We start from the raw sequence: 21,419 nt of genomic DNA, 5'->3' as shown, positions 1-21,419 counted from the left end.
TAAATCATGGTTTTTACTGCAAATAAATGTACATTCTTTTCTGCGGGGAAAAAAAATGGTTGTGAAAGTCTTTAATGGCTAAATTTTAGAAGTTTATATTTTATCCCCAGAAGCAGTATAGAGCTTCTGAAGGCTTTGGTACAGAGGGAACCATGGTCAGAATTGTGTTTTAGAAAGATTTATTTGGAAAACATGGGAAAGATGGGTTAGAGAGGGGAGCAACTTGAAATATGAAGATCATTTAGATGTTATTTTAATAATCAAGGACCTTAACTAGGAATGTGGCTATGAGTTGAAATAAAATAAAATATGTGCAAAGTACTCAGCAAAATCTTAAAGTACTCTGTGTGTGTGTGTGTATACACACAAAAATGTTTATCCTAACTGTTATAATAATCATTATTATTAATAAGGGAATGTATTTAAAAGATATTGTAGAAGTAGAATAAAGAAAGTAGGGGTAGAAAATGGGTAGTAAAGAATGAAACATGACTCTAATTGTGAACTTGAGTAATGAAAGATTTTGATAACCCTCTATTGAAAGGAAAGTTTAGAATAGGTTTGATTCAAAAGGGGAGAATGGGAAAGTAGAAAATGAATTATGTTCTTCATGCATTGAGCCTGAGATACTTGAAGCACAGAATAAGTAAGTATTTGGGCTGGATATATAGCTTTTGATAATCCATCTGTTTAGAAATGAAACAGTTGGGATCACATAGAGAGGGGTTGAGAAAGAAGAGAGCCCAGAAAAGAGCTTAAGGGGACTCTCATAGTTGAGAAGTAGGTTATGGACAATGACCCAGTAAAGGAAACCCAGATTGAATTATTATAGGTACTATAAGAAGACAGAAAGAAAAGATCAGTGTCATAAAAGCCAAAGGAGAAGCAAGTTTAAAAAAGGATACACTGAATGGTGTCAAAAGCTACACAGGTCAAGAAGGATGAAATCTGTGAAAAGACTGTCAAGAACATTAACTATCATTCAATTAAATGCATTCCATCTCCTGAGTCCTGGATTAATGAAATCGATCACTATCCTGAAGAAACTTACTAAAAAAAAATTTTTTTTTTGTATCTTGCTTTTACATTACTTTAATTCTCCAAAGAAAGAAGAGAGGTACATTTATTTCATTTCTTCTGGAATAAGCTTACTCATTGTAATTACAAATAATTCCATTTTCTTTCTCTTTTTTTAGTCTATTTACATGATTACAGTAGTTTTGGATAATAGTATTATAGTCCTGACTCTTCTTACTTTAAAATGTTTTTCCATTCTTGTCTTAGTTCTACATGTTCATTATTTCCCAACATGTAGTAATACTCTATTTTGTTCTATTTTGAAAATCTTAGTGTTATGTATAAATGCTCTTATTTTTATTTCCATCATTTGATTAACCATTTCCCAGTCCCTGAATATCTAATTTGTTACCAGTTATTTCCTTCTATATAAAATGTTGCTATGGTGTATATGGGACTTTTCTGCTTTTAGCTTTCTTGAGATTTATAAGCAGCAATGGAATCTGTAGGTCATTAAATATAGATAATTTATTTCCTTTTGTAGCATAATTTCATTTTTAGAACCTTTGCGCCACTTCATAGCTCCACCGCCAGTCTATATTATGTTCCTGCATTTCCATATTCTCTCTAGCATTAACTGTGCCCATCTTTTGTCATCCTTGCCAATTTACTTGGTCCAGTAGAACCAATGAATCTTTTAGATTTCTATTTCTTTCATTGTAAGTTATCTGGAGCACTTTTTCATATGGTTAATAATAGTTTACAATTAATTTTTAGAATGATTTATTCATATTCTTTGACAATTTATCTACCAAGGAATGGCTGTTGGTCTTACATGTTTGTTTACCCTACATATTTTGGATATTCAGCTCTTCAGAAATACTTGATGAAATTCTTTTTTTCTTACCCAATTGGATTGATTAGATTAGTACTAAAATTTTTCAACTTCCTGTTTTCACAGCTACACATTTTATCTTTTGTGTTTACCTCTTTCTTAGATTTGAGGAAGAACTTTCCCCCTAACTATGGTAATAAGTGTTTGCCTAATGATTGATTGATCTGTTTCTCTTCTTTTTTTTTTCATGGTGTGACCTTTAATATTAAGATTTGTAAAAGGGAGGGAAGTTTGGGGATGTGAAGGGATGAATTATGTTGGGCCAGTGTCAGAAGATTATCTATGATTTGGGAAGGCCAACAAAACCCAGTCAGGCAGAGTCTGGTCTGAGACTACACACACAAACCATTTAGTGAAAATGGGAAAGTAGGTTTAATTAAAGAGAACAGATAAAGGGAGTATGGGATAACCCTAAAGCTAAATTTCTAACTAATACCCCAAAAGTTCTAATATCTCCAGAAGGAAATTCTTCATTGAGTGGTTTTCCTACTCTAATCCTCACCTCTCTGACCTGAAGAAAACCCCAATCCCTGCTCTACCTAAATCTGCACTAAAATCCCCCCTTTGGGTGGTATTAGAGGTAGTGATCAAATGACAGTTAGGCAGGGCCAAAGGAAAGGTCCTGGATCCAAAAAGACCTTAGACCTGATCTTATAGTCAGATAGGCAGATGTTTAGGATCAACAGGAAACACAGCAGATAACAGCAAGGCAGCAGGTAGGATGGGAAATTAGGGTGGGAATCAGGATAGGATCAGTATAGGATCAGCCACTAAGGACAAGCAGTCACACTCCCAGATATCTCCAGAGAGAGAGAGAGAGACCACAAGATCCAACTGTCTCTTAGTAACAGCTTAACCCTTCCAGAATCTTTATTCTGCTGCCCCATGCCTCTGCCCTCTGCAAAAATCTAACTCATCTTTTCCTTATAACAGGTTGAATATCCATTTTAAGTTTATTGTGCTATATAATTCGACCCAATTGCTTGCCAGTTTTCTCAGAAACAAAGTTTTTCCCCTGTTAATTATTCTTGGTTTTATCAAGCCCTAGAGTATAAAGTTGAACTGTTTCTGATTCTTCTTTGTCTAATCTTTTCCACTAATACTATTTTGGTTTTAATTAGTGATAAGTACTTTTGCAAATTTTTGATTTATTATTTGAAGTCGGAAAGTGCTTTTCCCCTTCACTCCTACTTAAAATTTTGCCTCAGACTCTAGACTATTTGTACCTCTAAATACATTTTTTATTATTTTGTTGGACTCTATAAAATATGCCCTTAATAGGTTGGTATAACATTAGGAGCTTATACTCTTTTAGCAGTGACAATATGCATACTTACAAGTTTACACAGAATGAATGAATGAATAAAATTTTAGTAAATATTTAAAATATGCTAGTCACTGGATAACTAAGTATGGAGAAATTAAAATATAAAAATAAGACTGTCTTACAAAATAAATGTAAACAAATTTAGGGGGAAGACTAGCATAAGAGGATTAGGAAAGGTTTCATGAAACAGGTGCCACTGAAGCAGAGTTTGAAGGAAAATAGGAGTTTTCAGAGGCAGAAGTGAAGAAATAGTACAACATCAAGGGAATAGGAGATGCAATGTCATGTGTAAGGAATAGCAAGAAGTCTTAGTTTTTACCTATGTAGTTGAGTAGTACAAGAAGAGAAGTCAGGTATAATAAGTCTGGAAAGGTAGTGTAAGGAAAACCTCTTCTTACAGATATTATACCAGGGTGAAAGGGGGAGAGGCACAGATGAGCACCTCACGATTTAGCGTATTTGAGGTTGCAGAGAACCTTCTCCCCTAAGAAACCCTATTCCCTTCAGGGTCCCCTCACCCTTAAAAAGATTATCTGACTGTGTTTAATTAACTAAAGATGATTTAATAACAAGTTCAAACTGGGAAGGTATCAGGGTAGAGGGAATAGGGATTTGCCCTATACTTTAGCACAGATTGATTTCAAGTCTCTTTCAGCTTTTGGCCAGAGCCCCCACCTCACAGGCTGATGGAGGGTTTCTTTTATTCCTTTCTATACTATATCTATGCTAGCTTTCTTAAGTTAAAAGTCTTTAGCAGTAGACAGCAAGAGGAAAAGAGATTCTGACCTTTAAAACTGATTGGGCCTGTTTCTTTGGGCTAATGCCCCAAAAGACTGGCACTACAGTTCAAGCAGCTCCCCTTAAAATCCTTTTGTTCAATTGCATGATCCTCAGGAATCCAGGTAGAGCAAAAAGTTGGAAAAAATCCAGAAATAGAGGTGGTTTCTATCCTGAGAGGCAGGGAGAGAGCTCCTTCCAGTCCTGAGGTCCAGGAAAAAGTTCCCACGAGAGCAACCGTCACTCTCCAAGCCTCTCCTCCCTTTGTTGTCAATCAATCCTCACTCCATTACAAACTCTTTCTGTACAGTTTTCCCCACAGTAGATTAGGACCAGATTTTGAAGGGCTTTACATGCTAAACAGAGGAGTGTTCACTTAACCTTAGAAACTAAGAATCTCCTAGAGTTTATTCAGCAGAAGATGAATAGCATGGTTTGCCCTCTACTTTAAGAATAGCACTTTGGGTAGCCGTGTGAGGGATGGATTAGCTAAGGGAAAGACGAGATAGAACGACCAAGTAGGTCTCATTCTTCATCTCCATCATGTCTAATCAGTTGCCAAATTTTGCTGTTTCTTCCCCATAACCCCTTTTCTGTGTGACCTCTTCTCTCCATCACAGCTTTGTTCAAGCATGCATCTAGACCAGTACACTGGCTCCCTTATCAGGTCTCTCTCTTCTTCAGTTCATCTTCCAATCAACTCTTGAAGTTATTTTCCTTAAGTTCAGCTCTCATCATGTGACTCCCCTACTCAAAAAAAAGTTTTTGATTTCTTATTACCTCTACAATAAAATACAAATTCTTATGCTTACCTTTTTAAGCCCCTTGCAGCCTGACCATAACCTACCTTCCCCTTTTACACTCATCAATCAAACCAAACTGGCATTATTTCATTTATTCTCATATGATATTCTGCCTCTAAGCACTGTGCCTTTGTACTAGCTGCCCCCTATGCCTGGAATGCAACCCCCTCACCACTACATCACAGAATTCTTTACTTCCCTCAAGAGGCAGCTTAGGCACCACCTTCTACAAGAAGCCTGCCCTAATCCCCAACTGCTGGTGTACCCCTATCTCATATTTATTGAATGTGTTTTTTATTTGTTCTCTCTATATTACATTTATGCTTATATGTGTACTTGTTTTCCCCATTAGAATGTAAGCTTCTATGTGTATAAATTGTTTCACTCTGTCATTGTATTCTATAACCTAGCCCAGTTTCTAGCATATAATGGATACTTAATAAATGCATGTTGATTGATTAAGGCCTAAAATAAGATGGTGGTCTTATAAATCAAAATAAGAAGTAAAATACAAGAGATAGACTTGTTAACTCATAATATATGAGGAATAAGGGAGGACAAAGGGTGAAAGATTTCTTGGAGTTTCTAAACCTGGGGTGACTAGAAGGATTTGGATATGTTCTTAGCAAAAATAAGAAAGGAAAAGAAACTCAAGAAAGAATGTAGACTGGAAGGAAAAAATCATGAATTTTGTTTTTTTGTTTTGGTCATAATGAGTTTGAGATGCTTGTGGAACATCCAGTTTAATGACCAATTGGTAGCTAGTCATAGAGGATTCAAGTTTAGAAGCGAGATTAGGTGGAATGTTTAGTTCTGAGAGTCACCTGTGTAGGAATGATAATATAAATTCACATAAGCTGATGAGGTTGCGAAGAGGGGAGCATGTAAAGAAAGAAGGTAATAGGACTGTGGATAGAAATCTGGGGTATACGCATAGTTGGGGGAGGTGGAAAGGGAGACTTGAGAAATAGTCATAGGGCTAAGAGGGAGAAGCAAAAAGTCCAATATCCAGTTTTGGCTTTAAATGGTCACTCCATTGCAAATATTAATAATATGGAAATATATTTAGAACAATGGTATATGTATAACCCAGTGGAATTGCTTGTCAGCTCTGGGAGGTAGAAGGAAAAGGGGAGGGAAAGAACATGAATTATATAACTATGGAAAAATATTATAAATAAATATTTTTTTAAAAATACAATATCCAGGAGAATCATTAGTGTCGGCTTCCTCAGAGAAGTTAAGGAGGAAGAGCCTTGAAAAAGAGGCCATGGGTTTTAACAATTAAAAATCATCATTAACATGAAGATTGTAATTAAAGTTAATTATTGAAGTAAAAAGCTGCATTGGAATGGCTTAAAAAGTGAGTGAAAATAGTACAATGAATATAAACAACTTTTTCTATGAGTTTGACTGGAAAAGAGGAATATGGAATTGAAGGCTTTAGAGGACTGTATAGTTGAGTGAGGTTGTGTTTTTTTTTGTTTGTTTGTTTGTTTTTTAAGATGGGGGAGATTTGATCCGCTTTGTAGGTAGAAGTAAATGAGCCAGTAAGAAGTTGAATACTAAAGTGTGAGTGATTGTGGAAACAGGGTCCTAAAGGTTATAGAGGAGGATGTGATCAAGGGTTGACTGATTACCAAGTATTAAAAACTGAGTGAGAAATAAAATATTGAATGTGACTTTTTCTAGGTGTTTAGCTCTGTATAGCTATGAAGAATAGATTGGTTTTGCCATGGTCTTTCATCTGACAAAGCAGAGTTGAACTCGGTGATTATAAATTGTCTCAGAAGTTAAGTCCCTAGACTGCAAAAAACCTAAACAACTCCATAGTATAGAAGTCATTTTTGAAGTTTTTTTGATATTTAAAATTATCTTTTGTTTTTATTTTGGGGGCAGCTGGGTAGTTTAGTGGATAGAGAGCTAGACCAGGAGACAGGAGTTCCTGGGTTCAAATCTGGCCTCAGGTAACATTCTAGCTGTGTGATCCTGGGCAAGTCATTTAACTCCCATGTTGCCTAGCTGTTACTGTTTTTCTGCCTTGGAACCAATACAAAGTATTGAATCTAAGATGGAAGATAAGGGTTTTTTTAATACTGTTTAAAAACTATATTCCTATTCTTTGAGACTGTCTGGATTTTTTTCAAGTAGTAGACATGGCAAGAAAAATTAGTGAATCTTAGTGGTGAGTAAAATTGTTTTATAATATTTACATTGCTTCAGTTTTTCTATGTTTATTTTACCTAACTTAAATTTCAGTATAAGACATTAAATATATATATTTTTAACACTATAGGTGGCTTCAGCCAGATTCTTATGCTGATCCTCAGAAAACATCACTGATTCTCAATAAAGATGATATCCGTTGTGGTTGGCCTACTACAATTACTGTTCAAACAAAGGATCAGTATGGTGATGTGGTTCATGTTCCTAATATGAAGGTAATTATTTTTCATTAAAATAAATTAATATGTATTTTTGAATGCCTACTATAGGTCATCAAAATTTTAAGTTTATAAGACCTTAAAAATCATCAGGGGGATGGAATGACAGTGACATATGAGGAACCACAAGAACCAGACTCCCCCCACTAACATCCTCAGTGAAATTCTAAAAATGCACCAGAAGGAATAATGCTGAGTGAAACCAAAGAATAATCTTTACAAGCTACTCCAACAAATCTAGGACTCTTCAAAAAAATTTGCAGAGACATGCAGGAAGCAAAGTCAAGTTGCCTGGATCCACAGCAGGAGACAGGACTAGACCAGGGTCCAGGCAGCCCCTGTTTGACTATAACAGAGGACAGGATCAAATAGGCAATCCAGACCCATCCCAGAACCCAAGCAGCTTGTACTTGAACCATAGCCAGAGACAGCGGCATATCACCACTTGCATAAGTCAGCATTCAAGCAGCCCACAATCAAACAAACCACAGTAGGAGATGCAGCCAGAGAAGCGCGTGAAGGCTTGTAAGAGGCCTCCTACCAGCAAAATCATCAGCATCTGATTGGGATTATTAAGGCCATAAAGCCAGCTCTAGATGCAGAAGTGTATGAGAAGAGTACAAAAAAGTGCCCATCTTGATCTAGCCAGTACCCAGTAATTCCTGTGGAAAGCTGGACAGTCAAAGTCACAATTTGTAGGACCAAGCTGAACCCACTAGCACCATCTAAGAGCCTGGAAGGGAATAGAGTCTGACCCAAAAACAAAGCCACAAACAAGAATCCAAGATTGAAGATCTGTGCCAACAAAAAATAATGAAAACAGTTAAGAAATAAAATGGGTAGAGAGAAATCCAGGAGGAAAACTCATAATGTTTTCAGCACTCCACTACCAAAATAGCTATTATACTTTTGTAAACGTTGATCCTCAAATTTTTTCTTTCTTCTCCTTAGCACATAAATCCTGTAGTTATATCTCTTGGTCAAAGTATATACTACAGTTGGTGACTTAAAAGGCACTGTAGACATTTTCCCCAAATCCGTTCTAGCATGGCTGGAATCAATTCACGACTCCACATTATCTCTTTCCCCCATGGTCCCATCATTTTTAAATTTTTTTTCATCTTTGCCAATCTTATGGGCATGAGATCGAACTTAAGGTTAACTTTAATTTATATTTGTCTGTTAATGATTTGGAATATTTTTTCAAATGACTATTTACAGCATATATATCCCCTTTTGAAAGTGTTCGTGTTATTTGATTATGGCTATTATTCCCTGAAACATGAATCGTTTCTTTACCTATCTTGGAAATAAACCTTTTATCAAAGAAACTTCCTGCAAAATTTTTATCTGTTATCACTTTCCCCTCTAATTTTAGTTGTATTGTTTCTATTTGGGGAAAAAAAAAACAACTTCTTAATCTTGTGTAATTAAAACTAGCCATTTTTATCTTCTATAGTTCTCTATTACTTTGTCAAGAAAGTTCCTCCTATCCATAGATACAAAAGGAAATTTCTTCTTGTTGTCTAATTTGTTTGTTACATGACTTTTTATGTTTGTTATGTATCCATTTGGAACTTCTTGTATGTATAAATTACGAGGTGTTGGTCTAAATGTAATTACTTTCTAGTTTTACCAGTGCCATTTGTTGAACAAGACCATACCCCAGTAATTACACTTCTAAGTTTATTGGCAGTTGTATGTTGTATATCTAATCTGTTCCATGATTAACCTCTGTTTTTGTTGTTTTTAAGAAGTAATGAATAGTTGTGTTGATTACTGGTTTATTATCTAGTTTCAAATCTGATACTGCTAACTCCTCTCTACTTTTTCCCCATTATTTCTCTTGTTTTATTTCTTTAGAAAATTTTAGTTGACTTTGTGTCCAAATTGTTTTCTTTGAACATTTGCTTATAAATGCTTTTGCATCATTCCTTTTGGGTTTGCATTTTGTGTGTATTTGTCTCTGTAATATCTCTTTATCATCAGAACATCCAAACTTATTTCATGAGTTAGAACTTTGTTTCAGGTTTTTCTCACTTCTGGATCCAAGATTAGGTCTGGTATGTCCTTCGTCTCTATTATCTGGTTTTGTTATCCCTATTTTTTTATATTAACTATATTTTCTGAGTCTCGAGTGCTGTCTTCTTCACACCCTGAATTAGGACTTTTCTCACCCATCAGATTGTCAAACATGACAAAGATGGATAATTACAGTTGTTACAAGGATCTACATTGGAAAAAGGCACATTAATGTTCACTGTTGATAGGGTTGTGAAATGGTGTGGCCATTCTAGAATGTAGTAAGGGACTGTGTCCCCAAAGTCATCTAATTATACTTACCTTTTGACCATGTAATACAATTAACAGACCTCAAAGAGGCCAAGGAAAGAAGAAAATGAATGAATGCATTTTGATAAAGCATTCATCTAGTGCAGTGGTTCTCAACCTTTCTAATGCCGTGACCCCACAATACAGTTCCTCATGTTGCGGTGACACCAAACCAAAAAATTACTTTGGTGGCTACTTCAAAACGGTAATTTTGCTACAGTTATGATTCAGAATGTAAATACCTGATATGCATTATGTATTCTCATTGCTACAAATTGAGAGGTTGAGAACCGCTGATCTAGTGTTTTGTGCTAGATGCTGTGCTAAGCACAAACACAAGTAACTGAAGACAAAATTTGCATTCTTTGGGGAAGAAGACTATACATAAAAGGGAGCCTTCAAGGAATGGGATCAGGAAAGCATATGGAGTGACATGTTTCTAGGCAAGCTAAGGCAAAAATTAATTTATCAGGGGACTCAGAGTAGAGTTCAGGTAATTCCAGTGGGAGGAAATTGAGGAGTGTGTCTGTAGTGGAGGTAGCATCATTTGGAAATGACCAAGAAGGACTTATATGATCACAATTATTTATAGCAGCGCTTTTTGTTATAGTAAAGAAATGGAAACTTAGCGAGTGTCCATCATTTTGGGGAACACAAACAAATTATATATATATATATATATATATATATATATAGTAATATAATGGAATATTATTGTACCATAAAAATTGCAAAAAGGAGTTGTACAGAAAAACCTAAGAAAATGTATATGACTTTATGCATAGTGAGCAGATACAGGAGAATAATTTATACAATAATAACTTATAAAGAAAAAGAACTTCAAAATCCTTAAAAATTATGATCAGTGAACTGTGAACAATCACAATTCCAGAAGACTGATGATGAAACCTGTTGCCTATATCCTGTTAAGATGAATGGATGAAACAAAGGTTTTGGACTGAGCAAATGTATAATTCTTTTTGAGTGATCATATGTTAAACACAGATTTTGTTTTTAAATTGAATATTATGGGGATGATAAAAAGAGGGATAGAATTATGGTCAAAGAGAAAGGAGAAGTAGGGAGAAGAGGAGGAAAGAAAGATCATTAATGCATTTTCTGAGATATGAAGTAAGTTTAATTATAAATTGCATTTTATACAATTAGACATCTTCACAAAAACAGTAATTTTATCATATCTGCAGTATTATTAATAGAAACCTGAAGATAATTTAAAACTGAAAAATTAAGCAGTGTATGAAAAAGTTTAAAATAACTAACATTCTTGACATTAGGAAATTGTCAAGTTATAAACAAAATAGTACTAAACATAGGCTTCAAATCATCTAGGAATGATATAGCTAGAAATCAAAGCCTTTAATAGTTACAACCCATTAATTTGCAGAAAATTAGGAAGATATTTTCTAAAGTAAAAGCCATGGTGTTGAAACTTAATTTTAAAATATACACACACAGTATATTTTTTATTAATGCATATAACTGCTGGTAGTTAAGAAAAATTTAGTAAACTGAAGTGTAATATAGGCTCAGTTTGGAGATATTCAAGCCTCTAAATCTGTTTCATGTATCTGACAAGCATAGCCATTATATCTCAGTGTTAAAAAGAGTCAAAATGCCCATTTTGTAATGATGTTTGAAAATAGTAAATTCTGAACCCCAATTAGTTTTTGCAATTAATCACAAGAATGCAAAAAGTCTCTCTTAAAATAGTCCTATGTACAGTTATGAAGAAATACAGTTAAAAGTTTCATTATAATGAGAATCTCCTTTTTTGTACAAAATTTGTACAATTGAAGAATTTTAATTTACTCTAGAAAGCAAAACCATACATAACAGTCCAACTTTAAGCTTAAAGTAGCTTTAATTTCTGGAAAATCAGTTTCGTACATGAACATTTTTCTTTGCAAAATGAAATTTTCTTTCTCCACAAACTATTAGAAAGTCACCATTCATTTTCCTTCCAAGAATCAGTCAATACTGAGAATTTCCTCTGGCCTTTTGAAAAATAGAATAACTATTGAAATCCTTAGAGCAATATCCAATTTTCTGATCTATCTCCATCCAGAATAAAGCATTTTATTTCCTGATGTACAGAAGAGAACCAAAGGAAGTCCAGCAGGACATACAGTGTAGCAGGACAGTTTTGAAAATTAAGTGTTGACTTGATCCCATACTTAAAAAAGCAAGATCTATGTAAAGATTCCCAGTTTCATGCACTCTTTTTCTGTTCTACTTTGTTTAGAAAAGTGCTTATTTTATTTAACATTTTAGGGCATCAAGTTCTATTTCATTTTATAGATAGCTCATGTTTATATAACACTGGAAGTGTAGAGAACACGTTTCTCAAAACAATTTTGTAGGTTAATTATCTACATTATAACATTAGAAAACTGAAGTTTACAGAGATTGGTGACTTCTTCTAGATCCAATGATGTCAACCAAGGAAATAACTGAGCCTAGCCTCAAACCCAGGTCTTCAGATTCCAAATCCAGTGTTCTTTCCACTATAATACGCCCTTTCATTTATATGTGTAAAAAGGAATTAAAGAAATAAAGAATTCCTTTTTACATATGACACTTTTTTTCCTTAGTATTTATTATGAATAATTTGGTTTTGTTTGATTTTAGTTTTATGTACTATATAGTTTATGTATTATATATAATGTATAGAACATTGAATGATCACTTTATTTTTCTAAGCATATGGGAATTTCAATGTTTGACCATATTTGACCTGTGGTTCATGCAATGAAACCATATTATAGGTAAAAATAATAATAATATAACAAAGCTTTTCTTATAGTTCTTATGACTAAGTTGTCTTGGAAGAGGTCTACGATTCATTACTTCTCTTGTAGGTCATGTTATTACAAGATTCCTCTATACTTTGGTATTTCATATATGAATACAGAATAACCATTTCACATTTTTAATTTGTGAAATTAACTGTACTTTATTATGATAGGTGGAAGTGAAGGCTGTTCCTGTTTCTCAGAAAAAAACATCTTTGCAACAAGAACAAGTGAAGAAGCTTCAAAGGATTCCAGGAAGTCCTTCAGCACCAGCTACTTCCATGAGCCCTGATATGACATTTGGCGGGCTTGCATCACCAAAACTTGATGCTTCTTATGAACCAATGATTGTAAAGGAAGCTCGTTATATTGCCATTACTATGATGAAGGTAATTTATTTCAAGTTTGGCAAATTCTCATGCCTTTTTTCCCTTCCAGCTGCTGTGGTATTGAATCTTTGACTACCTAAGAATAGTCTCTGTTCCTTAAGTCCTACTACTGCTTTCTCATATACAACCCCTTTAACCTGATTTCCTGCTTCCTCTCTTATACCTTTTCTGCCAGCCACTTGAACTGGGATCTCTGAAACTAACAAACTTCCCTTCTTATTAGAACTCTTTCTCTTTTGCTCCTTTGATCTTCTCCCTCTCATTGTGCCTACATCCCCTTGGATAACAAAGTCCTTGTTGATCCTTTCTAGCATCTTCCATCATTGGTCAAGCTCCAGAATATTTCTTTCATTTCTCAGTGAGTTTATTGCCTGGTTTATGGTCTTCCTCTCCACTCTAACACCTGCCTCATACAATGAGACTTCATTGTACATATTAATATTCTTTCAGATACCCTCACCTGCAAGTTCCTGACTTCCTAAGCTCCAGAGGGCCTTCTCTTCTACTCCACTTAAACTATATCCAGGGATGATTACAGCCTAGACTTTACCATCACTCACAAGTATTCCACTTCCACTATCAAGACATCTAAAACTCCTTTATCCAAGCATAATCCTATCATTCCATCTTTTCCTGTCCCTTACTTCTTCTAACCCTATTTTTCATCCTCATTGTGATTTACGGGACCTAAATCCTAGACTATGCTGACCATTTGCCTCCCAGATACTTTGTGCCACTGAACAAAGCTGGAGAAGTCATCTCTGTGGACTGACTGGGTCTACTATAAATTAACTATCTCAACTTGTCCTTTACTGAAACAAAGCAGTCCTTTTACTCATTCCTAATTGATTCTGTGTCCCATTCTCCCCAAAGACTCTTACAGGCCTTATCCTTTTTTCTCGTGTTCTCCTATAACACCCTTTCATAACAACTTCTCACCTGAGAACCAACAAAGCCATTACTATTTTCCATTAATTCCTTCTTTCCCCATCCTCTTCATTCCACAAACCATGATTTCATTGTTTCCTAATTTACTTCTCTCTGTGATAAAGAGATAGACCTTATTGCAAAGTCTATCCTCTCCATGTCTTAGACATAGATATTGCATCTACCTTACAGGATTGTGAGGATCAAATAAGATAATATAGCACAATGCCTGACACATAATAGATGCTTATTAAATGTTTGTTCCCTCCTGCCATCTTCTCTCTGATCTTCTATTTCTGCCATTCTATTAGTTCTGCTATTGCTCCCTTCAAACTTACCTGTCTCCCCATCTGAACATGTCATTTCACTACTCATTCAACTCTAGTGGCTTCCCATTTACTCTAGAATACAATAAAAACTCCTGTTTCTTTTCAAAAACTGACCCCTTTCTACCTTTTCAATGTTCTTACACATTATTCTCCTCACAGTCAGCCAAACTGACCCTCTTCTTCCCCACATACAAAGCCCATCCTCTATCTCCATGCTTTTGCATTGGTTTTCTATCTCTGAAATACACTCCCTCTTCAACTCTACCTCTTGGAATTACTGGTTTTCTTCATGACTCAACTTACTATTTTCATGTATCTCCTAATAGAATATAAGCTCCCTTCTAGGCAACTGTTTTGCCTTTTTTTTTATCTCGAGAACTTACCTTTGATATTTAGAAGTATTTAAACAAAAGACAAAAATTAACAAGAAAAAAAAAGCAAGGTAATATTACTATTATTAGCAGCACATAATGACAGCAAAGTGTTTATGATAGTGGTGCCACATTTGTATAAGTATTCAGAAAAAAAATCCTTTAAGGAGTACCCAGTTCTCATTGATTCTTTGTGAGCTTTGCCCAGTGACTTAGCCAAGTTTCCAGATTCTTCTCTTTGTTCCATGTAGATGAGACTATCAAGTAATTTAACAGATTTGAGTTTTGTTGTTTTTATTTTTATTTTTGTTTTCAACAAAGTATTAGAACTTTTTATTTGTTACATGATTTAACATGGCAAAAAATTTGTTATCTTTATAACCTGGTCACCTTATAAAGCTATAGGTAGTTCTTGTTCCAGTGCTATTTCATCACTCATAGTATTTTTGGAATTATTAATTTGGAGTTATTCCAGAACCCATGGCATTTAATATCTTCTTTGTGTGAATTTGATTTTTGGCCAAACAAAATTCTTCAGACAAGTCTGACATATCAGGTGAGTGTTCAGTCTGTTACTTGAGTAACTGAAGAGAATTGACTATAAAATAGTGAGTACTTTACATAAGGAGAAATATTTCATGACAGAAGAGATAGGGGAATGTTTCCAGTGAAATTACACTGGTACTTCAAGGATGATTATTATTAAGGGAAATTTGTTTTTATTTTTAATTTTAAAGGTTTAATTTTAAAGGTTTATAAAATCTTTTTTCATAGGTTTATGAAAATTATTCTTTTGAAGAGTTGCGTTTTGCTTCACCAACACCTAAAAGGTAAGACTAGCATGTTCAAAAATATCTTTTGTACACCACCAATTATTTTAATTTCTGTTACCAAATTACTTTTTGAAAATTTAAATATAAGACACCAAGCTGGGTGATCTAGGAGACAAAGGGAAGAAATATAAGATAAGAATTCCAGCTCCCAGGAGCTTACAATTTAATGTATATGGCATCAACTCTGTTAAAATGGAAGAAAGAAAACTAATTTTGAGGTAGGAGAGGAAGGGGAGGAGAGCCATGAATGAATGCTTATGTGGTGTTTGAGATAAAGAAAATGCATCATTTAAGTGTGCTTTGTTCCTAGAAAAGTGGCTTAGTAGGGAAGATGGCAAAAAAAAGGAGACAGAGATAGGAACATATCTAAAATTTACCATTAATAAACTAAGGGAAAAGATAGATGATGTGGTGATTGAATTGTTCTAAAGGATTGTACAGGTGTCATTTCCATGCATTGCATGGGAAGTACAGCACCTGAACTGAGCTTTAAAAGAAAATAGGTATTCTAAGAGGTCAAAGTGAGGAGGAAATGCATTCCAGGTTTTGGTAACAACCTATGAATGAGAAAGTAGTGAGAAAGATAATGCTTATTTTGGGGAAAAGGTAGTTAGGCTTATATAGAATATATATGAAGGGACATCTGATGGAATATGTCTGGTAAAAGTAGGTTTGAGCCAGAATGTGGAGACCTTTAAATGCCTACTGGAAAAAAATTTCTGTGTTTAGTACTACCATTAAGAGAAAGCTACTCAAGATTTTTTAGTACAGCAATGATATCGTCAGTTAAATACATTGTAGAAAGATTATTTTGGTAGCAGTATGGAAGGTTTATTAATGAGGAGAGAGAGTAAAAAAGGAAAACCCATTTAGATGCTATTATAGTAGTCTAGATGAGAGAGAATAATCTGTGGGAAGCTAGGTGAATGGAGAGTGGGATACTGATGTAGAATCAATGAGATTTTGCAATTGATTGACTACTGGTAACCTTGAAGAGAATAGATTTGGTGACTAGTGGGTTTGAAGTTCAGAATGCAATGGTTTGAAAAATGAGTAGAAAGTGAAAAAAGTATATTGTAGTAGTTAAAAATTGTTGCTTATGTCTTTAAAATCTTCCCATTTCATGATAGATTGAGGTACCAATTTTTAAAACTTTAAAAGCTAAAATGAGATATAATTTCAGATGGTCAGTAACTAATACTATGAGGTAGAGAGAGCTGACCTTCAGAGCTAATACATTCATTATTTAGCTGAATTGTAAGAAGCCTAGAGAAACTATCTTAGTAGATATTAAGATGAATTGGGAATAAAGGCTGCACTGGAATCAGGAAGACTAAATTGAAGGCTATGTGGTCGAATTTATAAGCATGAGCCAAAAGGAACATTTTGGATATTTAATGAATTATATCTATATTTTAAGACAGTTAATAAAGTTAGATATTACATTGTTTCTTTTCAGACCAAGTGAAAATATGTTAATCAGAGTCAACAATGATGGCACTTATTGTGCAAACTGGACTCCAGGGGCCATTGGACTCTACACTATCCATGTTACTATTGACAGTATTGAAATAGGTATTTGGCCTTTTTTAAAATTTTTTCATAAAGAGACTATTTCAAGTATGGTATATTACTTCAAATCAGAATACGGGTTTGTAATGATTTTATTCATGTGCAGAATTTGAAAGGATATTACTTTGGGCATTATGTTGTATATTTATTGCTTAAGCATAGTGAATAATAACAAAATGAGAAAATTTATGTAGATTTAATGTAAATTTATTTTTACTTCATTTTATTTTACCAATTACATTTTTAAATTAAAATAGTTTTTTTGAATATGAGTTCCAAATTCTTTCCCTCCTACTGCTCTTCCCATACTTGCTGAAAAGACAAGCCATGTGATATTTATGTGAAGTTCTACAAAACATATTTCCTTATTAGCAATGTTGAAAAAGAAAGCAAACAAAAAACAAGATAAAGAAAAATGAAAAAAGTATGCTTCAATCTGCAGTTGTGTGTTCATCAGTTCTTTCTCTGGAGATGGATAGAATTTTTCATTATGAATTTTTTGGAATTGTCTTGAATCATTGTCTTGATGAGATTAGCCAGGTTTTTCACAGTTGATTTTCCTTAAGTGTCCCTGGTAGTGTATACTGTATACATTGATCTTCCATTCTCCTCATTTCACATTGTATTCATATACATCTTCACAGGTTTTTCTAAAACCTTCCTGATTATCATTTCTTAGACCATAATAGTATTCTTTCCACAATCAAACCACAACTTGTTTAGCCATTCCCCATTTGATGAGCATCTCCTCAGTTTTCCTCTCTTTACCACCACAAAGAAATCTTATATAAATATTTTTGTATATAGGTCTTTTTTCCTTTTCTTTGATCTCCTTATATTATAGACTTAGTAATGATTTCTGAGTCAGAAAGTATTATTATTCACAGTTTTATAGCCCTTTGGAAATAATTCCAAATTGTTCTCCTGAACATTTGTGCTATTTTCACAATGCTATCAAAAGTGTTTACGTGGGAGGGGGCAGCTGCTTAGCTCAGTGGATTGAGAGCCAGGCTTAGGGATAGGAGGTCCTGGGTTTAAATCTGACCTCAGACACTTCCCAGCTGTGTGACCCTGGGCAAGTCACCTAACCCCCATTGCCTTGCCCTTACCACTCTTCTGCCTTGGAACCAATACAAATTTTTGGTTCCAAGACGGTAAGGGTTATTTTTTTTTTAAGTGCTTAAACGTCACAAATTTCTCCACATCTCCAGCATTTATCTTTTTTTTATCATGTGAGTCAATATCTGAGTTGTTTTAATTTGCATTTCTCTAATCAGTAGTGATTTAGAACTTTTTTCATGTAACTATTGATCCCTTTGATTTTTTTCTTTTGAAAACTATCTATTTATACCTATTGACTACTTATCACTTATAGAATAGCTGTCAACGTGAATTTAAAAGGCAATTTGATGTTCCATATAGAGAATTAATTACAGTTAATGATAATATCAAACCCTTCTAAAATAACTTTAAATTAATTACTGCTGTGAGGTTAGTGCATCTGTCAGCATTCATTCACATTATCAGAAGCAGTTATATATCATAAAGGTAGCTAGGTAATACAATAGAGTACTTGACTTGATGTTAGGAAGACCTGAGTTCAAATCCTGCCTTAAAGCACTTAGTTGTATGTGTGAGGGTGACTCACTTAACTTCTGCCTGCTTCTTCATCTGTGATATCAGGATAATAAATACAGTGTCAATTGTGACATTTCAAACTTTATCACTATTGAAACCTTAAAGTGCTGAATAAATTTTAATAGCTATTATTAGTTGAAAAGTAATTTTTATTTGCTTTTAGAATGGCAATAGGGAGGCATATATTTATATAAATATGCATATATATATACATGCATGTATATTATATACAACATACATGTATATTATAAGGGTTAAATTAGGAGTTTTGACAAAATAAGAGAGCAGCTTTTAATAACTTAAGTTTTAATGTGAATATAGTAGAGTTGTAAATTAATATCCCTTTAAGCCAGAGAAAAGAAAACTTCTAACTGCTTTTAACAATTAACAATTTAGTTTAATTAAAATAGAGATAGTAAAATAATATAGTAAAATGAATACAGTAAAGGAGAGAACTATGGGAAAGAGGTAGAGAAAGAATTTTTACTAATATCTGTACTAGTTATCCTATAACTGCCATTAGAGAAAGTCCAGCTGATCACCCTTCAGCTTAGCTCACCAGGCATGATCAATATGTATATATATCTCCCAACCACCAACTAACTAATCTCCAACCCATACCACCAGCAACCAACCCCCAATAACTACCTCCCAACCCAAAAAAAGGTCAAAAAGCTCCTCTCAGTCCTTGGCCTGGCCTTTTATGTCCCCCTTTTATCTCACTTCCTGTCTCTCTGGTTTCTACTTCCTTTCACTGTGGGCTGGTATATCATTATACATCTCTATGGTAAAAGGACCTCCAAGTCACCAGTTAAATTAAAGAGAAAGAGATTAAGAATCAAAACTTTAAAAACTTAAAAATAATTTTAATAGCTATTATTAGCTGAAAAGTAATCTTTATTTGCTTTTAGAATGGTAATAGAGAGGCATATATTTATATAAATATGCATATACATACATATGTGCCTGTATACATATACACAAATGCAGGTGTGTATATGTATATGCACACTATACACACTCTTGGTCTTGCTCTCATCCCTCTTCTTCTGTCTTTCTGTCTCTCCTTCCTTTCCTCCTTCTCTCTCTCTCATGTTGGAACTGATAGCTAGTATCAACTCTTAAGATGAGGTTTGTTTGTTTGTTTTTTAAAGCAAAAGAGATGCCAGAGTACTTGAGTACTATTGTTACACTTTGGCCTGAACTTGACTGATTAAATATACTCTCAGGTTGACTTAGCATCTGAAAATATGTTGACTTTTTTCCCATCCTCGACCTTGCACAGCTCTGTACCCTATTCCTAGGATCCAATCCCTCCTCAACTTCACCTCCTTGAACCACTAATCAAAGTCAATTTGTGCCATCTCTGTAATTAATTTCCTGATCCCAATAGCTAGTGTTTCCCCACCAAAGATATCTTGTATTTACTTTGTGTCTGTGTATGTTCATATTGATAGAATGAAAACTAGTGTTCAGGATCTTTGCATGTTTTTAATCTATAGCTACATGTAGCACAGTGCCTCACAGATACAGGCACTTAATAAATGTATTACCTGATTTCCTAGAACAAGGGAGATGATAGTTAACTTGTCTATTCCCCCGGTCTGATCTCATCTTGAGTGCTTTGTTCTGGGTGCCACAAGAAACTCCATTGGGTCCAGATCTCACTGAATGTTTTCAGAGGCAAGATTGCCTCTTGTCAGTGATGCTGTCCAAGGAATTCTTAGGTATGGCTAGATAATATTGCTTCTAGTTCACATTCCAACTTTTTTATTCTGTGATTCTATGAAACAGTTTTTTACTAAGACATTTTATTATTGTCATTTTATATTCTAGTGTCAAAGATTTTTCAGTGAATACTTGTTTTCAAAGCACCACTAATGCCATTTTCTATTTCCTTATCATTCTTTTGCACCATCAGATACTGATAAACAGTTTAAATATGAACAATTAATGCATATATCTGTAATACTTGTTCATTTTACATTGTTATCTGTCAAATAGCCAAAATACATTTTAACTTATTTTTCTCTAATGTTATTTTGTGGTTGTTCCCTTTTGTTAAAGATGCTGGCCTAGAAGTGAAAGTGAAAGACCCACCAAAAGGAATGATTCCACCTGGAACTCAGTTGATCAAACCAAAGGCTGAACCCCAGCCAAATAAGGTTAGAGTTGAGTTAAATAGCATATAGAGAGAGTACATAGTATAGTAAAAGAGAAAATACTTCTTTAAATAATAAGTAGAGGGCCTAATATTTTACCCCCTTTATTAATTCCTAGTCTTTAGTACCTCTGTCATAATTTACAGATACCATGACATTTTATCATTATTTAATTTAATTCAGCAATCATTCTTAACTTCTTTATACCAGATAACTTTAATATGAAATTGCACTTAAGTGCTTTAGGAAAGTATGTGGCACATTATCCTATGAAGTACAAGGGAATCATCACACATGGTATATCAGGGAAGCTTTCATGAGCAGAGATTTATAGACTAGGCTACAAACTGTTCAGAAGGTTTATTAACCAAATGAATGGGGAAGTAGAATACCTTCTGGGTCTTTGGAGAAGCATAATAAAAGCAGGGAATACCCTGGAGTGTATCAGGAACAGGGTAGTCCATTCTGCCCAAAAGGTAGAGAGAATGACATGAAGCTATATCAGATATGACTTTTAAAATGGAGTAGTCCTAGATTTTGGAGATTTTGATGATAAGCCAAGAAATTTGTATTTATACAAGTAAACAGTTGAAAATCATGAAGATTTCTAAGCAGATGAGCAATATTGCCACATTTTCTCAAGTTCTAAGCTTTCTAGCACAATCCATAGGTATTTCTCCTCTGTTTTCTATTTCTTATTTGAAATTTAAGTAATATCCAATATAATATTGTACTTTCATTTTTTGTATCATTATATATAAAATTTTCAGATTTTAAGCAGCATGTTTTTA

General features: G+C 34.2%; 1 protein-coding gene across 1 annotated transcript in view; it reads left to right on the top strand.

Annotated features, from left to right (window-relative positions):
• Nucleotides 1-21,419, top strand: part of MYCBP2 (MYC binding protein 2) — a 382,851-nt gene that overhangs the window by 257,079 nt on the left and 104,353 nt on the right. The window contains 5 exon segments of the mRNA XM_016425002.2: nt 7,116-7,260; nt 12,581-12,796; nt 15,198-15,253; nt 16,716-16,831; nt 20,534-20,631. Of these exon segments, the coding sequence (XP_016280488.2) occupies nt 7,116-7,260; nt 12,581-12,796; nt 15,198-15,253; nt 16,716-16,831; nt 20,534-20,631 (631 nt within the window).

Source organism: Monodelphis domestica, chromosome 8, assembly GCF_027887165.1.
Source record: "Monodelphis domestica isolate mMonDom1 chromosome 8, mMonDom1.pri, whole genome shotgun sequence".
Classification (NCBI taxonomy): Eukaryota; Metazoa; Chordata; class Mammalia; order Didelphimorphia; family Didelphidae; genus Monodelphis; species Monodelphis domestica.
This window is presented reverse-complemented; position numbering and strand designations above follow the sequence as displayed.